Raw genomic sequence first — 21,629 nt, 5'->3', positions numbered from 1 at the left:
TACACCTAATAGTTCAAAATGGAAAGTTATAAGTTATCGGCCGTGTACACTGACCAATACCCTAAGAAGTGAAACGATGCATGAATTTGCAAGCTCGACAGGAAATCGCTTGAATACCTGGACGTGTCACACCCCCTGCAATACCTTTGGGAGTAATACCTTTAGCCATGCAGGTGATCAGTGGAGCGAAGATCCTAATTTATTTGAATAAAGTTTATTACATAAAAGAATTATGAACTAATTAGATTTCCGAAAACAATTCAAGTTTCACGGAACACTTATTTATGATTTGAAACTTTTACTTTTTAACTAATTCCAATACTATCATTATTGTTAAAAATAACAGATCATGGTTATTAAAAAAAAAAGATAAGAAAATTTTCTGTATCAACTTAGTTATAGTTAACTAGTCGGATAAAACAACCGTACGATTGACAAGATATCAACACGCAATTACGACTACATCGGGTTACTGTAGTTTTGGTCCTTAGACATATCTTGGGAGCAATTCGGAGAAGGTAACAAAATGGCCGACCGGAGAGAATTGATACTCTAAATTTAAAATCGATGGTGATCTCTTATCAAGCAGAATAAAACTTTAATATTCATGAATTTGAGCATTTTTATACAGAATGAACATAATATCAATTTTTGATTTTTTTGCGAAGTTTCCCTTTAAATGAGTGACATGTTTATTAATAGGAGAGTATGTGGTAAAATTTTTATTTACCGTACATAGGATATATGGTATTCACTTTTTATTAACAGGGACGTATGGGATGCATTTTTATGAACAGGGTCTAGATGCACTTTTTTGTAGACGAAAAGCATGTCTGGCGTAGATACAAAATTTAATCCTGGTATCTATGAGTTTATTTTATTAGCAGGGAACATATGGGATGCATTTTTTTCATTAACAGGGTTATATGTTGCACTTTTTTTAGCAGGGGATAATAGGATGCATTTTTTAAATAACCGGGTCATATATTGCACACTTTTTTATTTACATAGGACATATGGGATGCACTTTTATTATAATAGATAATTTGTGGTGCTTTTTACTATAAGAGGACATGTGTGGTGCTCTGAACTCAAATCCTTTATAAACAAAGAGTAGACTTGTGGGACTCCATGTCCCTATCTTCTTTTTAAAAGAACAAAAGTATGATGCAGCAACATTCTCCAAGTCAATTGTATCAATGCTGATGCAGCAACATTCTCCATGTCAATTGTATCAATGCTGATGCAGCAACATTCTATCAATGCCTCTTGTTGAGAATTTCTACACAAGATTTTATTTGTTTATCCATTTTGGTTCACATGTGGATGTGCCTTCAAGCAAAACTATAAAGTAAATAACTTTGTTCTTTATTTGGCCTTTTTAACATTTTTGATTTGAGCTTCACTGATGAGTCTTTTGTAGACCAAACACGTGTCTGGCGCAAATATAAAATTTCAATCCTGGTATCTATAGTGAGTTTTTAATTAATACTTCCTTGGTTGTTGATAAACTAGTTGGCAGTAAAAATCCTCTCCGGTCTTGTTAAAAAGAGACAGAACTAAAGTATTTAGAAATTTATTTGTAAATTAACATCTAAATACTGGACATAAATATATGCTAATTTCTATGTACAATAAAATCATCAAAATCGACAGATTGTAAACAACAATCATTTATACTGACACAACTGTACTTATATAGAACATTAAACACAATCACTCCTTCAAAGTTTAAAAATTTTCATTCTAAATGCATGTCTACCAGTCTACCAAACACATATACACATAATGGTACATTATGTTTTCTGAATTTAATAGCATTAGGCAATGGTGGACAGAAGAAAACAGTGTAAACGTCTATAGGACAAATATTTATTGGAATTTTTTTTAATAAAATTAAATTTTCACCATGGTCATGCATACAAAACTGTATACTTGTCATATAAGATAAAAACATCTGATTTTCAAAGGTATGGATATGTTATTTGCAGTTCATGTAAACCCATCTGATTTACATTATTTCGAAATGTTATTCTAGAAGTTATTTTTCAACAAACATTGTTGGTTTATAGGTAATTAGTACCTTCTCATTTTATTTTTTTCAAAACTATTACTTTATAAACAACTTAATAGCACTGCAAGTACTTGATAGTATTTACTCCATACAATTTGACAGAACTATTAATGATAAAAAAATATCACATTTACCTCCACAATAAAATTATAATATACAAAAATAAAATGCACAAGTAAAACATTAAGATCATTTCTGGCCATTAGCACCCCTGTTTAGAATGCAATATATTCACAAGAAGAGAGAAATTGTAAATTTTCCTCACAGGAAACTATTGTCTCTATCATATTTATTGTCCAATAGAATTCCTGGTGGAACTCTTTACATACTAAACAAGATTCATATATTGTCTCAATACATTTAGTAAATTGAGACTGGGAATCTCTGCCATATTGATAATGCACGTCTACTTCATTGGCATAAGATGTATAGAGCTTGGTTCACTGAATGGTCCAGGTCGCCCATGAGTATCAACTGGCCTTACAGCAAAATGGTAACGATTTCCTTCTTGGAACTGTGTCAGTGTACAAGCCATAGGTAAAGGTAAAGCTTTGACATCTCCTACCTGTAATAACATTAAATGGGTCAAACCAATCAATCAATCAGATATTTATGAACTTCAATCTCTCAAATGGAATATATACATGTCATGGCTAGGGCACATAAAACTTTGAACAGTTGTTGGATAGGAAATTATTTTTACATGTACACTAATGCATATACCTGGTGTTGTTTAAAATGCAAACGACTTTATTTTAAACCAGATTCATCATTAACGTAGTTATTTTTTCTTTGGTATATTGTTAGTATTGTAAATGTATTTAATACTTACCTGGGACAGGCTTGCATCAAATGAACTTACCTTTTTCCACAGACTAGGAGTAGAAGGTGCTGCAGTTTCTTGATAAGCGAATAGTTGATATGACTGTATTTCTGCATGATTTTTAGCAATATAGGTCATATTCCATGATAAAACAATGCCTACAAAAACAGAATATACTGATGAAAAGTGTTCTTAGTTTTAAATTGATGTGATCACGAGTTCATATAAACTACATCATTATATATATTATCAGGTATATCATATAATATATAAATACAACTTCACACTTGAAGAGTCAATATTTTGAAGTCCATGACGCATATTTATTTGAATGAAACTGGAACAATATGGATGCAAATGCAATGGAACCATGTAGCTTGTTACCATATTACAAGACACTATAACTTGTTGATGACAAACATGTGTTGGGGACAGACAGGTAAACCCGTTTTACCTCTTCCTTTGGAACAGTAGTAAAATGAAAACTGAATAGATACCTACCTTGACTAACTCTAGAAATTTTCAGTGTAGGTTTAGGAGCTAATGGTTTTTCTCCTGGTTTGATGGCTGGTGGATCTTGTACAGGTAATGGAGCAGGATGGCTTTGTTTCTGAGTTGGTGGTGGATGGACTAACTGTGATGGATTTGGAGGTAGCTGTGACTTCTGAAACAGATGAAGACAAGTCTTTTAGTAATACAAACCCTGATCCAAGCAACATTTTATATCTCTGGTTTATCTCATAAGAGATCAAGTATACATTAAACAATTCATCTTTTTATTCTTTAAATCTCTCAAGTAGCCAAAATAATGATGGGAAAAGAAATGAAAATATCATATATATATATTTAATCAAATTTCTAAATATTATCAATTTTAGTGTCGGTTTGACCAGGGACTTGTATAGTCTTTATACAAATCCTTGGTTTGACCCTGAATCCTACATTAACATTTGGTTTGATATTATACTGATGTTTTGATTTTTTCCGCATTTTGGACTGGATACTATGGGAAACTTTGATGAATTGTCATAACATCAGTTTAATAGTTTGATGCACTCTTTGTGTTTATATGGTATTTGACATTTTGGTTATCAAATATGGCTCTCCACCATTAGCATTACCAAGGAAATAGTTAAAACTAACATTCTATATTCATGTAATGTATACTATAGGGTTATTGCATGAATATTGGGGAATATTGTCCCGAGTAGAATTTTATATTGCACGAGCTTGCGAGTGCAATATATGTTCTACGAGGGACAATATTCCCCAATATTCATGCAATAACCCTTTTATTGTATAGCAATATAATATTTGAAAGTAAAAATTGGTTTAAACTAAGATTTTATCGTTAATGACGTCATGAATTTTGAAGATTTATTGCACTAGTGCAATATTAGAATTTATTGCACGCTAACTTTTGGTTACGTTCTGTGGGAAATATTATATTGCTATACAATAAATAAAATTATTAGTTAATATTATAGTTTATATTCATGTTATATTTTTTTTTATATAAATACTTTACTCAAATTCCAAGAAAGCTGTGTAATTATTGAAGGAACTGATTCTTAAATAGATCTTTAATAAAACATGTAGAAATTGCTACATTTAAGTTACCTGTTGGTTATTCTGGTTACTTGGTGCTGATTGTAATGGTGGTGGAGGTCTTACTGTTCTCATCATATTATATTGTTGGGCACCAGTTACCATTGTAGTGCCTGGTAGAGTACCTCTTGGAAGTGAAGCCAGGGGCACCAGTTGTGCTGCTCTTAATTGAGGAGGTCCAACATTTGGTTGTTGTGATATAACTGGAGGACGAACACCAGCTGATGTTGGGGTTGTTACAACAGTAAGCAGACTTCCTGGTCGTATTTGCTGGGCACCAGAATTAAATACCAACTGTAAAGGTTGTTGATTAGGGTTTACAAATCGAGTACCACCTGGGCCATTAAATATGATATTCTGTTGAGGTAACATTGCCTGTTGTGGAGTTAAGTTACGAACATTTCCCTGAGACTGAATACTTGATACAACAGAAGGAATGGAAGGAGTTCTGGCAACATGTGACACAATCTGTTTTTCTTCTTCATCTGTCAGATCAATAATCTTTGCTGAAGGCCTGGCAGCATTTGAAATTGCTGTTACCATATTTGTTTTTGTTGGCATGGACGGAGTAGATGTGACCATTATAAACTGTTGAGGAACCTGTCCAACTTTAGGATTATTTGATGTTGGAAACAACATAGCCTTTGTACTGTTTGACACTATAATCTGTTGTTGTTGTCTAGATGTATCCAGTAAACTTTTGACAGTTTTGTTACAAGGATATTGTCCAATTGGAGGTTCTGGAGGTTTTTGTGTAGGTGACAATAAAATCTGTGTCTTTTGTGGAGGTAACTGTAATATTAATTGGAAAAGTTTTAAATACAAGTCTTTCAACTAATTATGTGGCTAAAACATGATCAATTCCAACCTGTGACTTTAAGAGGTTTGGGGACGACCTTGTGATCTGATGTCTCACTTAAAACTATCAGTGACCTTCAAAACACTGACTTAAGAGACTAACTTAAATTTGCTAAAAAATTGACCTGAAGCATTTTTCAAAGGTACTTGCAACTTGAGTAGGGTACCCTAGTGGTACTCATGTTTTCCTCTTTTTAATTCTGTAATTCTGTCCTTGCAGATGACATATCAAATGAATTTAGGATCACTGATTTTTACCATGTTTAAATTATGAAATTATTTGGCCAGCCTAAAAATGACCCTTCTACAGTTTGACCATATTAATGAGTCATACTTACACTTAAAACTTGTTTTATTTGTGACTGTGTTGTGACACTACAAGTGGGTCTTGTAAGGTTGCAGGTGATTGGCTACTTACACTTAAAGCTTGTTTTATTTGTGACTGTGTTGTGACACTATAAGTGGGTCTTGTAAGGTTGGAGGTGATTGGCTACTTACACTTAAAGCTTGTTTTATTTGTGACTGTGTTGTGACACTATAAGTGGGTCTTGTAAGGTTGGAGGTGATTGGCTACTTACACTTAAAGCTTGTTTTATTTGTGACTGTGTTGTGACGCTATAAGTGGGTCTTGTAAGGTTGGAGGTGATAGGTATTAACTGTCTCGTGACGGCTGGAGGTGACTGGATCATGACAGGCACTTGTGTTCCTTGTGGAGACTGGCAAACAACTGGAACACTTGATCTTGGTGGTGTTTTGGTTCCACTTTTATTTGGTGTTGTCTGATTTTGACTTTGCTGCTGAGCAATTCCTTTACTCTGCAAGATAAAGTTCAATAATATTCTGTCTGGCTAAATATTGATACTACAAAGCAGGTATATAAGACAAATAACATGAACTTAAACACTGAAAAACATCTTTAAAATTTACAGATGAGCAGCTACAAATATCTACAATGCATACATTATGAAATTACTGTTAAGTGTGTCGTATACCACAGACCTCTTTAATATTCCTCAGGTGTGGTAACAATTTGCCCTTCTTTTTTTTATCAAAATTTCTTATTAAATTTCAATTCTATTATAGTAATATAGTCAGCCATGATTTGAGGTATGGATCATCATTAGGACTACAACTACTACTATCAACATTTTTAGTTTCAGGAACATTATAGGTCAATATTGAAAGCAGTTTGGTCAACAAATGTATTTCTCCACATGGGATCATTACTTTGCCACTTGAGCAAAGATTGCTATCTAATGTTTAATTTTTAATCCGTTTTCAATATTTTCAATATTTAAAGTTGGCTGATCAGCAGCTAGATCCTGTAAATTTTGGAATGAATGCCTTTTAAATGTATATGGATTACACAAAAGAATGGATTAAATTTACAATAGTTTTATATCTTCATGCTACACTATATGTGAGCTACTTGGAAAAAGATAACCTACAATACTGATTACAAAGTCTGTCTGATCTGACAATTTTAGAAAGAATGATTCTAAATGATTTTAAAAGGTTAAATATATTTTTGAAGATAAAGTGCAACAACCTGTTAGATAATAATGTTAGTTTTGTTTGGTTCATGCATTAACTGTAGAAACTCATCAAGGATACCTCAAAATTCATCCTATTTTTCATGTTTTGTGGACTTGTTACATAAGTTACTTTTTCCAGCGCACAATCACACCAAATTTTCTAGAAATGACTTTTTTTTTCTTTTTCTTTTTTTACCTCTAACGAATTTATTATTAATGCCAAAATTGAGATCCTGAACATTTTTCTGATAATCTCTGACAATGAATTTGAATGTGATTCCTATTTTCAACAGTAACACAATATTTAACAAAGTGATTATAATTTATCAAATATTCACATGTTATTGGTTTGTCAGATTAGTACATTACATTTTGAATTTATCCTATAAGACTCAAACTTCTTGCATTTAATACATAATTGCTTTATTAATGGCTTCATTTTGAGATCTTGTCAATACTTTCACATGCATGTTATGACTAACATGTCCACACACATGAATTATCAGTCAGGAAATTTAACACACTATCCACATTTCTAAAATCAATTTTAAGGAGAGTTAACTAGTGATATGCAATTTACATATAATAATTTCTTCCAGAGTATGGCTATAATACTAGCTGCTAAATGGTATATTTGGTATCCGTTTCACACTTTATATTATGGATATAGTAGAAATAATTCAGACTTTGGACATGTTGGACATCACTCCTATGTCACATTTTCATAGGTAATAGGCCAAAAAAAAAAAAAAATATACGTCTGTTTCCTCACTCTTGGTCAGAATTTTTAATTTCGAAAAGAAACGATTTTTGCTCCAAGCCACACGTATCATAACTGCTGAAGCAAAGTCTGATGCCCAAAAGTTCAAGAATTGATGGAGGAAAAAAGCACCAAAACATTTTCTGTACTCGGCAGGAGTGAGAAAAACAAACAAATTTTCATTTTGGCTGATTATTTTCTAATGTATGATTTAAACTGGATAATCTGCAACTCAACCTACTGTAAAATCAGAAATTTTTTGCAATATTTTAATTTGTGCAAATATAGCAACAGAAATTTTTCTATACTTCATTTCCCAAAATTGTAATAACTTATAAACAAATTTATATCCATTTTATCAACAATGGCAATATTAAAAGTTATATTTCTGAGTTTACAGTAGCTATATATGTGACTATTATTGAATACCATCAAATGACCAAAAAGTAAACTATCTGGATTACATGCCTCTTGTTATGTACAGATCATTTCTATGTTTTTTGTTTATTTTTCACATGTAGAAGTTTAAATTTAAATATTTTACAAGCAAGCCACACTATTAAACTTTGCCATAATATTTCGACATTAAATTAATTTTTATTTTAGTTTAAAATGTTACATAAATATTAAAATTTGTACAGTAGAGATAGCAAAATCTACTTTATTATACTGTATGAAAAAAGGTTTGTACATTTTTTATATCTTGATTGTTGTAATCCAGGTAGTTTACCACAGAATAAACATAAAACCATCCAAAATTCAGAACTTATTAATGCAAGCTTACCATGGTGTGTGTAGGAGAAGCTATTGGTTGCTGGAATTCAAATAATTTCTTATCAATAATATTTTTTGTATCAAATGGGTGTTAATAGTATTCCAAGGTACCAGGATTATAATTTAATATGCTAGACACGAGTTTCGTCTACATAAGACTCAGTTGTGCCAAAACTAATCATTCTCATTGAAAATCTTGATTTTTAAATTTCCCATTTTTTTTTATATGTATAGTCAGATTAACTGTTAATGATTTTTCCAGAAGAAATATTTCGGGATAAAATTGCACCAATAGTAACATGGGTCATTTCTAAAAAAATTTTTATTTAAAATAAACAATGCAGCAATATATTGCTGAAGAAGAAAGGGTGTCCGAACTCTGAAGATTCCTTTTTATAAAGGGCCTTCAAACACCCAATTTGAATTTACAGGAATAACACAGCTTTTAATGTAGAACTTTACAATATATTTGACATTCTTCTTTCAGACAACATTAGCCATTTAGACTTTTCCTCTTATAAATTATACCAGTACCCATATTAATAATTTTTTGACTTATGTTATATATATAGCAATAACCCCAAGAAAAATTTAAAAACCCTCACTAGTTAAATTTAAAGCTCTATATTACAATTATTACACAAAGCAATGGATATAAATTAGCAAAATATATGTGTGAAAGTAAAACATACCTTTTCCACTTTGTTTTCATCCACCTGTACACCAATGGATTTTGTGCTAATTTGCTACAAGTGAAATTTACATATTTGTTTACATGCAAAAACCAGATGCTCCGCAGGGTGTAGCTTTATACGACCGCAGAGGTTGAACCCTGAACGGTTGGGGCAAGTATGGACACAACATTCAAGCTGGATTCAGCTCTAAATTTGGATTGTGATTAAATAGTTGACACAGCATAGGTTTCGGACACAGAATGAATGTGTTCTAATGAACTTAAAAGTTTTGTTTTCTCTTAGAGCAATTCACTATGCTGTTGAATATTAATCCTCTCAAAAAAATGTTTGAAGAAATTTTCTTTTTTATTTATGAAATTTCAAATGAGAAAAATTGAACCCAATTTTTTTAATCACATCCCCCTTTCCCTTATTCCAAAACTAATCTCAATTAAAATTTCTAATGGAGTTTGCAACAATAACTACTCATTTAAATACATCATAAAATATTAAGATGTAAAAAAACTGCTTGTTATCACTGAATGGTAAAGATTATTTTAATTTATCAGTTGGTAGTAAAAAGTGAATATACATTGTATATTGTATATAACAAAGATTTAAGTTGATTCTGGACAAAGAAAGATAACTCCAATTAAAAAAAAATCTTGCTATTGCACAATATTTTGCAATTAGATATTTCTTGCTTACTATTCTGGACAAAGAAAGATAACTCTAATTAAAAAAAAATTTGCTATTTCACAATATTGTGCAATTAGATATTTCTTGCCATTGCGCAATACTGTGCAATTGAAAAGACTTGCTATTGCACAATACTTAATATAATAATTTTAGATCCTGATTTGGACCAACTTGAAAACTGGGCCCATAATAAAAAATCTAAGTACATTTTTGGATTCAGCATATCAAAGAACCCCAAGATTTCAATTTTTGTTAAAATCAGACTAAGTTTAATTTTGGACCCTTTGGACTTTAGTGTAGACCAATTTGAAAACAGGACCAAAAATGAAGAATCTACATACACAGTTAGATTTGGTATATCAAAGAACCCCATTTATTCAATTTTTGATGAAATCAAACAAAGTTTAATTTTGGACCCCGATTTGGACCAACTTGAAAACTGGGCCAATAATCAAGAATCTAAGTACATTTTTAGATTCAGCATATCAAAGAACCTAACTGATTCATTTTTTGTCAAAATCAAACTAAGTTTAATTTTGGACCCTTTGGACCTTAGTGTAGACCAATTTGAAAACGGGACCAAAAGTTAAGAATCTACATACACAGTCATGACAGTTAGATTCGGCAAATCAAAGAACCCCAATTATTCAATTTTTATGAAATCAAACAAAGTTTAATTTTGGACCCTTTGGGCCCCTTATTCTGTTGGGACCAAAACTCCCAAAATCAATACCAACCTTCCTTTTATGGTCATAAACCTTGTGTTTAAATTTCATAGATTTCTATTTACTTATACTAACGTTATGGTGCGAAAACCAAGAAAAATGCTTATTTGGGTCCCTTTTTGGCCCCTAATTCCTAAACTGTTGGGACCTAAACTCCCAAAATCAATACCAACCTTCCTTTTGTAGTCATTAACATTGTGTTTAAATTTCATTGATTTCTATTTACTTAAACTAAAGTTATTGTGCGAAAACCAAGAATAATGCTTATTTGGGCCCTTTTTTGGCCCCTAATTCCTAAACTGTTGAAACCAAAACTCCCAAAATCAATCCCAACCGTTCTTTTGTGGTCATAAACCTTGTGTCAAAATTTCATAGATTTCTATTAACTTAAACTAAAGTTATAGTGCGAAAACCAAGAAAATGCTTATTTGGGCCCTTTTTGGCCCCTAATTCCTAAAATGTTGGGACCAAAACTCCCAAAATCAATACCAACCTTCCTTTTGTGGTCATAAACCTTGTGTTAAAATTTCATAGATTTCCATTCACTTTTACTAAAGTTAGAGTGCGAAAACTAAAAGTATTCGGACGACGACGCCAACGTGATAGCAATATACGACGAAAATTTTTTCAAATTTTGCGGTCGTATAAAAATATCATTGTAGATTTTGAAGAAAATTGTGTTCTTCTTTTTCCAAACTTCTTCATAATATGACCACAACAATGCTTGAAAGTTCTTAAGATAAGTTTTAATACAAGTATCATATAATTTTAACATTATTCCATTAATGGATGATCCATGTAAATTGGGTCAAGGACAGATAAACCCTGCCAGACAGAGATATACACTAAACAATCATTACATTCATCATTATAGCTGACCTGCTTGAGAAACAAACCAAACCACTAAAACTTCACATTGACCAATGAAAATAAGGTCAAGGTCAAATGAATGCTTCCAGATAGACATGTACTACTCTGTCATTCAGCACATTAAAAATAGATGACCTTATAAAATCTGAGAAACAGCCTAAACCACAAAAGCTTAATCAATGAACCATGAAAATGAGGTCATGGTCAGATTCACCATATTAAATAGATGAAATGGTGTTAGTACAAACCAAAAACACTTACCCTGAGTGCTGCAGTTTTTGCTTTCCGTTTCTCATGTTTTTGTTGTAGCACAGTTAGTTCTAACATTTTTCTTTCCAGATCTCTAGCTTTGTTTTTCCACATTTCATTGCTGCTTTGAAGGTCATCAATCTTTCTGTGGAGATCTTTGATAGTTTCATCTCTGTATGTTCTCAAATACAACATGACCTTGGCCTTCACTAGCATTGATAATTCCTATAAAACAGTTTTGTTTCAGTTACATGCTCATGTCAAATAATTCATAAAAAACTTTTTTATTATTGCGAAAAATGCGATGTAAACGCAATAATTTAATAAATTTTTTATATTTAAAATCATGGAATTGAAAAGAATTATAGTGAAATTATCCTTTGACATAACTAACAGGTTTAGTATTTTTATTTGGACTCAACAATACCACATCATTTCATTTTCATTTAAATAGAAAATAATTAATATTTAAAATAAAATTGATGAGAAATTTTGTAATATCAATTACCTTTCGAGAAACTCTCCTGCTTTTCTTTGGAGATTTTACAGGTGTTTTCATTTCAGCAACATCATCATCATCATCTTCCTCATCTACATCTGTATCTGATGAAGTTTCAGTTTCCTCTGACTTTGACTCTGTCACTTCACTGTCAAGGTGACTTGCATCAGTGTCTGATAATTCCTCCATGGCTTTCACTTTATCTAATGGAATCCCTATTTGTGTTCCTAGCTTACCTATAACTTCATCTAAACGAGATTTTTTTGGTTCTGGCGACCCTGAGTCTTCTGACTCTGCAGGTCTCTTTCTATCAGATCCATCACTTTTAGTGTCATTTTCATTTTCCTCAATTTTGCACTTTTCCGACCCTTTATTATTTGATTTTAAGTCTGAATCACAGCTTTCTGATTTGATTGAGCATTGTTCATTATCACTTGTATCTTTGGAATCAGACGAATTTTTTGCTGAAGATAGAGCATCATCTTTCTCTTCATCAGAATCAATATCCATTTTCTCCTCTTTATCATCAGATATGGAGCTTGCCATGGACTTTGCATCCTGACTATCTTCTGAAGGCTCCAAAACATCCATCTCTTTTGTGTCATCTTGACTATCAGTGTCTTTTTCACTTCTTACAGACTTTGTGACATCATCATTTGTAAGATCATTTTCAACTTTTGTTAATTTATCACATTTTGACTCAGGTTCCACAACTTTACAAGTTGATTGGTCGTTCGAGTCCGATTTAATGCTATGACTGCTAGATTCATTGTGAATGTCTAATTTTGAACTAGAAATATAAACTTCTGGCTTTCCATTATGAATGCTAATGTCAGATTTTGTACTACTATTAGATTTAACACTAATTTCAGAGTTAAGACTATGATTCGTATTAGATGGTTCACTAATGTCTGAGTTATGACTATGATTACTTGAATCACTTTGAATTGAAATATCATCTTTTTTTTTATTATGAACTGAACTTATGCTATGAACACTAGTTTCTGAAATGATGCTATGATTACTTTTTTCAGACTTATCACTATTTACAGACTTCACACTATGAATACTTTTAACAGATTTATCACTATCTATTGACTTAACACTTGCTTCTGATTTCACACTATGATTACTTTTCATACTATGATTACTATTTATACTGTGATTACTTTTCACACTTTGATTACTTTTTACACTAGTTATACTGTGATTACTTTTTACACTAGTTATACTGTGATTACTTTTTACACTAGTCACACTATGGTTAGAATTCTCATTGTCTAACTCTAAAAGTTTATTTTCTTCTTTGAGATCAGCTGTGTTGCCCTTACTATCTAAGTCCATATCAACTTCCATCTGTAGAAGTTTATCTTCCTCTTTCTTATCCAAATCATCTTCAGAATTTTTGGTTTGTGACTGTGAGTCTCCATTACACTTGAGAAGTTCATCTTCAATGGAGTCATCAAGTTCTATAACATCTGGATTTGAGTTTGTATCCACTGTAAGGCATATAAAATATGTGAAGTGATATTATTCTTAGGAATATTTTTTAACATAAGGGGGGGTGGATAATTGTAAGAAATATCTTTCTTTTTTTTCTTTAAACTTGATGTTTTAAAAACAATTATGCAAACTCATAGATAATCTTATTAGACATGTATAGTTTTCTGAACACTTGTTGAAACTGAGTTGATAATCTTTGAAGAAAAAAAACAAAATCACTAACAATTTTCCATCTTCATATTTGTCTCATTGCATCACTATCACTGTATTACTGATTCAAATTCAATGTATTTTTTGCATAATTAATGCTGATTCAAATTCAATGTCTCATTACATCATAAACACTGAATCAAATTCTATGTACATATGTATCATTGCATCATTAACACTGATTCAAATGCAATGTCTCATTAGGCCACACTTAAAAATATTTTTGTTTGCCAAAACCCTACTCAAAGGTAAAGACAGTGTGTAGGTAGGTATGCATTTTCTAAAAACAGAAATTGATGGGTCAGATGTTATTTTACTCTTCATTCTACTGATTAAAAAGAAAATTTCACATCAGGACAATAAAAGATTTCGAGTAGGCAGCTTTTTTCTGGGTAGGTAGGGTTAGGGCAAACAAACCTATTCTTTTTTATGGTCTTACATAATAAACACTAAATCAAATTCAATGTATTATTGCATCATTAACAATTATTCAAATTCAATGTACATTTGTATCATTGCATCATTAACACAGAATCAAATGCAATGTTTCATTGCAAAATTAACACTGATTTAAATTCAATGTATCATTACATCATTAACACTGATTCAAATTCAATCTCATTACATCTTTAACAATGATTCAAAATGCAATGTCTCATTACATCATTAACAATGATTAACACCAATTCAAATTCAATAAGTTCATTGCATCATTAATACTGATTCAAATTCAATGAGTTCATTTTAAGGTAACTTTTTGTTGAGACTTCGACTCTAGTCGAAAAAGCGAGACTAAGCGATCCTACATTCCGTCGGCCTCGGTGTCGTCCACAAATATTCACTCTGTGGTTAAAGTTTTTGAAATTTTAATAACTTTCTTAAACTATACTGGATTTCTACCAAACTTGGACAGAAGCTTGTTTATGATCATAAGATAGTATCCAGAAGTAAATTTTGAAAAAATAAAATTTCCTTTTTTTCCGTATTTTACTTATAAATGGACTTAGTTTTTCTGCAGGGAAACATTACATTCACTCTGTGGTTAAAGTTTTAAAAATTTTAATAACTTTCTTAAACTATCCTGGGTTTGTACCAAACTTGGACAGAAGCTTGTTTATGATTATAAGATAGTATCCAGAAGTAAATTTTGTAAAAAAATAAATCCCTTTTTTTCCATATTTTACTTATAAATGGACTTTCTGCCAGGAAACAACACATTCACTCTGTGGTTAATTTTTAAAATTTTTTAATAACTTTCTTATACTATTTTTAATTTGAACCAAACATGGACAGAAGCTTGTTTATGATCAAAAGCTAGTATCTAGAAGGAAATTTTGTTAATACTTTGTACCTGTGTATCTGTATTTTACTTATAAATGGACTTAGTTTTTCTTCCAGTTAACATTACATACAGTCTGCAGTTAACAGTTTTTAAAAAATTTATAATAGTCATAAACTATCCTGCATTTTTACCAAACTTGGACAGAAGCTTCTTACAATCAAAAGATAGTATCAAGAGGAATATTTTTATTGATTTTTTTCCTCATTTTTGTTGAGCCTGCGATTTACAGCAAATGTAGGCGAGACACTGGGTTCCGTGGAACCCTTACAAATTTTTTGTATTTATGTTAATTGTTGAAGTATCTTGATGCGAAAGATTAAGGAATTGCATTTTTTAAATGTGTATTTGTAAGTTTTGCAAAATCAAACAATTGTAGCATTATACACCCAACATTCTAATTGTGTTTATGGAAATCTCTGAACTTTTCAAATGTTTTCATGTACATATGTATATGACAAATGAAGGTTTATAAATTCTATCAATATAGTAAGTACAGGAGTTTTGTCAGACAATACATACCTGTCTTCACGCTTGAATTATTTAGAACTTTGTCTGAGGTTTCTTGTGTACCCTGAATGTCTTTTAAGTTTTCAAATAAATTGTTTCCCAAATGCTTCTCTGTCATACCATTTTGTGAATTACTGTTCTTGATAATATTACACTTATTGCGGGATTCCAATCCTATAGATTTTGTTTGAGCTAAGAGATTTCCGAGACTGTTGGCATCATTTGAATTATCTTGGGGTTTCAGTTTAACGTTTTTGACATTTGTCATGATATCCTTGAATGAATTCCTGATACTATCGTTAATTGTGAATTTTTTCGGCATTGAGAGAAGGTCAAGGTCGTTTCCATTTTTCTGAAGAATTGTTGGTGTGTCGTCCAATATGACCAAGTCATCCTCTTTCTTTTCCATCTTTAGACTTAGATATTCACTAAAGTCTAAATCGTGCCCCGTCTGACTGTTGAGTGCCTTTAACCCAAGTAAACTCTGATTAAAATTCCGATTAAACTCGTTGTTCGGATCAGCTTCGTCTAATGCCTGCATATAATCTTTTTGTTGTGAAGTTGAATCACATGTAGAATCCGACGCTGGCATGGCCATTAACTAGACATCCTGTAAGTACAAAAGAAATATTTATTTGCACGTTCTTCTCGGGCGTTCTGGTAAAATACGCGTTACGCTTCAGCAATACCACGTGCAAATAGAATAAATTCTGATTGGACGATTCATACACTCTGAACATTGATCAGCGAATGTTTCCTTAAATTAACTGCCAACGAGAACCATAGTCTGAACATGAAAAACACTCTCCCGTATTTTTCAACTTAAAGACGCGAAATGACATACTGCAATGAATCAAACAGATATCTTTAACTTTGTTAACTTTCGTGTCCGTCAGTTATGAGTTATTATATGCTGTATGCCATTAAAATCTTTAAAAAAATCACGGACACTGAAGAGAGTGGACTCTGCAACTACATGATTTGTACATTACGTCTTGTACTCTTAATATTCTTGTGAACTGTGCTAAATGTAAATTTCAGTAGCGATTTCAGCGGGCATTGCGGGCGGTCCCCTAAATGGAGTTATGTATATGGTTTATGCCCTCAAACCCCTTTTTTAAATCCTGTATCCATCTTACCCTATAAGCTGAGACTACTATATAGTAGTCTCAGCTATAAGTTACATTATAACATTATTGACCCTTATGTTGTTTATATAGAAAATCAGCAGCCTCCCCATTAGACGATTCAGTTCTGGTCGATGGAGGATAACTGCATTATTAACTAGGCAATGATTTCTCGAAAACAACTTTTTAAAATCTATATATTTGTTAATAAACAAGAGTACCATCTGAAATGTCTCGCCTGCTTTAGTTTGTCATGATTGAACTTATATTTTACTACCGGCAGTATCGCACACATTCTATGAAAATGTGGTCCATGTCAAATGAACCCTGCTAGACAGACAGTTGCACTGAAACTACAACGATTCCACACACTTAACATAGTGGTCATATGATTTGCTTAAATTACATAACAGACTACAAACCACAAAAAAAAGTTACTTGGACCGATAAACCAACAAAATGAGGTCAAGGTCATATAAACACATCATTATCATTCCATATACAAAACATATATATGACCTAATGCTTATAGTATCTGATAAACTAACAAAATGAAAATTTAACATTATTCTATGTACCATGAAAATGAGGTCAAGGTCAGGTTAATCCTGCAAGTCGGATATGTACATCTTTTAATCATTCCACAACAAGTACATCTTTGTCAGTCCACACCAAAAATAGTTGATCTATTCCTTACAGTATCTCAGATATAGACTTAATCACGAAAACATTAACTTGATCACTTATACATGAAATGCAGTATCGGATATGTATACCTTGAATAATACAAATATACTAGAACACACCCGTGATATCGCGGGTCTGTGACTGAATTAAAGAATATAACTATGCGTAAGCCTTATTTTAGTATTGGTACCGTATTGTCATTTGATAAAGTCATGCCGATTATAAGATGCACAGTTTTCTCTGCTTTCACCATCTTTCTTTTTGAACCCGTCGACCTAGAACTTATCAATTATTGGTATTATTAATTTTATTTGGAAAACAAAAGGGCCTGGAAAGGAGTATTATTTAATTAACAGCATTGCCCTTTATGAGTTATAAATAAAGTTGAATTCTTTGATTTGCTGTTTTACGTCATTCCGGCTAACAAATAGAAAACTGTACATGCTGTACCTATACGCCTTATTTTAAGTCCAGATTTTTATTATTCGTATTGTCGTCTTAGAAAGTCATACTGATCAAAATACTACAATCGGGAACAATGTGACAATGATTGAATTTAGTAGTGTCAACCCTGTGATGACGAACCGTGTATATAGCAAAATCCTAAATACAGCGTTTGGTGGAGCGCCTGTCAGATGCGGAACGTACAGATAAGGTAATAGGTAACAGGTTAATATACTATTGGTATCGGTATCGGATTCGACCCGGAACTTCTTAATTATTGGCAATATTAATTATGTGGAAAACAAAAGGGTCTGGAGTGGTGCAATTTTTAATCAACAGCATTGTATTATATTAGTTATATATAAAGTTGAATTCTTTGATTCATCGTTTTTACGTGATGACGGCTGACAAATTGGACCTCGTCATTTTAGTATTATAGATATATATACTAGATATGTTTATGATTTTATTAGCGAGGTATTCACAGGACAAAAAATCTATAAAATTTCGGGACAGTCGTTGAACCATTAAAAAATTCGTCGAGGACAATGGAAATTTAATTATATCTGGTAGAGAATACTAGGTATAAACGTCCCCAGAAATATAATGCTTTAACATTACTAGTTTACGCCGTCGTTGGTGATTAGAATCCCTATGTATTGCATTCTGAGATTGGAATCCCTATGTATTGCCTTCTGAGATGTTTGTCGCAGGGAATACAGACAATCAAATTAAGGATAAACACTTTTAGGGTGGATGCTTCACTGATTACGTGGTTTTTCGAAATGATATTTTAAAGGTAAATGGGGAATGTGTCCCCATGGATACAGATGAATCCCCCGCTTACATACAATTTGCCACCGAAATTCAAACTCCATCTGTGTTTTGTGGTAATAAGCATTGTGTATATGTTTCATACCATTTGGTTGGGGCAAACTAAAGTAAGGAAACGAAAACGAGTCTCAAACGGTTAAAAGTAAAATCACAAAAATGCTGAACTGTGAGGAAAATGCAAAACGAAATGTCTCTAATCAAATGGCAAAATCACAAGCTCAAACACATCAAACGAATGGATAACAACTGTCCTATTCCTGACTTGATAAGGTGACGCCACCGAAATTCAAATTTGATCTATGCGTTGTGGTATTAAGCATTGTGAATAAGTTTTATAACATTTGGTTGAGGTAAACTCAATAGAGTGAACGGAAACAAAATTCAACACTTTCTCCATTTGTAAAGGGGCAAAACTCTAGAACGGTAATCATTCAAAGAGCTTGTAAGCACAGAACGGTAGGATTGCGTTAATTAATCAGTGGGACGTCAAATTAAATATTGCATAGTCAATAAATTGATTCAACTACAATTCTGGACAATGGGAGATAACTCCAATTTTTAAAGATGACTTTAACAATGACATCATTTAAACTTTAAGAACAGATTTTAAATTCCTGCACCTTGCAAAAGTTATGTTATTTACTTGACAGGTGTAATATTGTTGTATGACTTGAGTATCTGAGCATATATTACAATGAAAAATTCATGGATAGGATGTATAGAATTAAATGATCAATGCACTATATGTTGTGTATCAAAAAGGTAGTGATAAGCCTTGGAAGATTTAGATATCACGTCAGTAACATAGGTATTAGATTGCATTTACCTTAAAATGACTCCATCGAAATTCAAACTTGATGTATGTTTTGTGGATATAAGCATTGTGTACAAGATTCATAACATTTGGTTGAAGCAAACTAAAGTAAGACTGAGAACGGAAACCAATGTTTTGGAAGTTTAAATAAATGGCCCCTCCGCTACGGCGGGGCATAAAATGTATTACATACAGCTGTGCGATGAGATTACATGTTTTTTATTCAAAAAGACTCAATTCGTATTGGAAATATAAAATTTACCGTCTTTTGAAATCATTAAATACGTACTTTTGCAATGGAGATTTACAAGCTACTTAAATTCATTGTTTTATTCCGAGAAACGGTAGGCACATCAGATATGAAGCGGTCAAATATGCTTAATATAATATTGATGTTGTTATTTTAATCCTTCATTCCTACTAGAATCTTATACTTTGAAAAATAAATATCTCTTTTACGTAATCTAGTTTATCAAAATTTATTTTTCAAATGTACATACGTTATTTTGATTTTTTGATTTAGTTATTTTTGATTTTTTCTTGCTACAGTGTAAATTATAAATTTTATAGTCGACGCCCGGCGAATAATCTTTAATAATTGAAGGATCGCTAGAAACTCAAAGAAGAAGAATCATTATCTCTGGGTTTTTTTTAATGATTTCCTTTAGCTATAATTTCTGATTTATTTTTATTTTCAGTGGCTAGGACCGAAAAGTCTGTAATAACATCCTGTTTTTATTTCTAGTTATGTACCAGTGTTAGGGTATCATGGGCTGATTTTTGGTAAAATCTCAAGGATAGACAAGATACATTTGATAAGCCGCTACTCGATGTTTTAAAGGAGCTAAGGTGGAACAAGAAATGCATATACTCTTTTTATTTGGTTATCCAAGTATCCACGTATACTTAAAATGTGAAAAATATTTTCAATTGGATCGTAATGCTGTTTTTTTTTTATATACCGGTAGATTTGGGAAAGTTTGAAATTTCATTTTTATATCTTATTTGTTTCAGCATTTTTACCCGTAGTTGTTAGAATTATTGTATAATCGATTGACATTGGCTGAAAAATATTATAATGGATATGTGAAAGGACACTAAAACACAGAATTTCATAAATAAAATGGAAAATCAGAAGGATCAGTTAAAGTCAAAGTGATTGTGAACCAAAGTAAAGAATGCTATAAAAATCATTTTAAATAGTGAATTCAAAAATAAACTTATATATTGTATTGTATGCAGCAAAGTTACGTATTTAGGCAATATGCATATATGCATTGCACTATCATTATTAAATTGTTTAAAATTGACAAAATATTGGTGTATGTTCAACTCACTGTAATTTTGTGTGTAAAGAAGAGGCCAGATTGCTCAATAGTCAATAACAATATGAATTCGGTTGCACTTTTTTCGATCTTTGCCACAAATTACATATATCCTTGACCATATGTTTTGAATTATGAAGATGCATTATTAAGCGTCTGAATGAAAATGATAAGCATGGTTATTATAAAGAGTATCCATAGAATACCTAAACTTCCAGCAAACACAACACTGATCGGTCTTTACAGGTTATGCTGCCCGTGGCTATTCAGGCCATTCAGGAATACTTTTACTTTTCCAAACTACCAAGGAAAATCACGAATAGTATAAGTTTAAATAATCAATATCGAACTGGACCTTCAATTTGTCACCAGTAACAGCATATTTTAACATTTGAGAAGCAGTTGTTGAACAATTACGAAGTAATGGCAATAGCACATGAAGTACCCTTTTTCAAAAGGATCGGAGACCAAGATACCTAAATGCGTCAATTATCGAACTTGTCTTCGACTTTGTCATTAGAAACATTTATACTAAAATCTGAAAATCATTGATTGCACGGTTCTTGGAGGGATTTGGTTAGCAACCAAACCCCTGTGTTGATTTTAACATGAAATTAAACCAAATGGGATATTAAATAAACAAGAGTGCACACGCTGAAATGTCTCGCCTTCTATACTAATCATTGAT

The 21,629-nt window shown here is 31.9% G+C and overlaps 1 protein-coding gene across 6 annotated transcripts in view; it reads right to left on the bottom strand.

Annotated features, from left to right (window-relative positions):
* Nucleotides 1–1,560: 1,560 nt before the first annotated feature.
* The window catches only part of LOC143045659 (uncharacterized), a 41,364-nt gene continuing 21,295 nt past the window's right edge, over nucleotides 1,561–21,629 (bottom strand). For 5 of the 6 annotated variants that reach the window (XM_076218312.1, XM_076218315.1, XM_076218316.1 and 2 more), the window contains 10 exons: nucleotides 15,723–16,320; nucleotides 12,158–13,647; nucleotides 11,662–11,874; nucleotides 9,125–9,178; nucleotides 8,443–8,472; nucleotides 5,942–6,178; nucleotides 4,518–5,297; nucleotides 3,399–3,561; nucleotides 2,937–3,055; nucleotides 1,561–2,639 (listed from right to left, as the gene is read on the bottom strand). In XM_076218312.1, coding sequence (XP_076074427.1) covers nucleotides 2,481–2,639; nucleotides 2,937–3,055; nucleotides 3,399–3,561; nucleotides 4,518–5,297; nucleotides 5,942–6,178; nucleotides 8,443–8,472; nucleotides 9,125–9,178; nucleotides 11,662–11,874; nucleotides 12,158–13,647; nucleotides 15,723–16,308 — 3,831 coding nt within the window. In that variant the 5' untranslated portion in view covers nucleotides 16,309–16,320 and the 3' untranslated portion in view covers nucleotides 1,561–2,480. The remainder of the gene's footprint in view (nucleotides 2,640–2,936; nucleotides 3,056–3,398; nucleotides 3,562–4,517; nucleotides 5,298–5,941; nucleotides 6,179–8,442; nucleotides 8,473–9,124; nucleotides 9,179–11,661; nucleotides 11,875–12,157; nucleotides 13,648–15,722; nucleotides 16,321–21,629) is intronic. The other variant, XM_076218318.1, reaches the window with a different exon arrangement.

The sequence above is a fragment of the Mytilus galloprovincialis genome, chromosome 9, assembly GCF_965363235.1.
Source record: "Mytilus galloprovincialis chromosome 9, xbMytGall1.hap1.1, whole genome shotgun sequence".
NCBI lineage: Eukaryota > Metazoa > Mollusca > Bivalvia > Mytilida > Mytilidae > Mytilus > Mytilus galloprovincialis.
The sequence above is the reverse complement of the archived record's forward strand: the minus strand, read 5'-3'. Positions and strand labels throughout refer to the sequence as shown.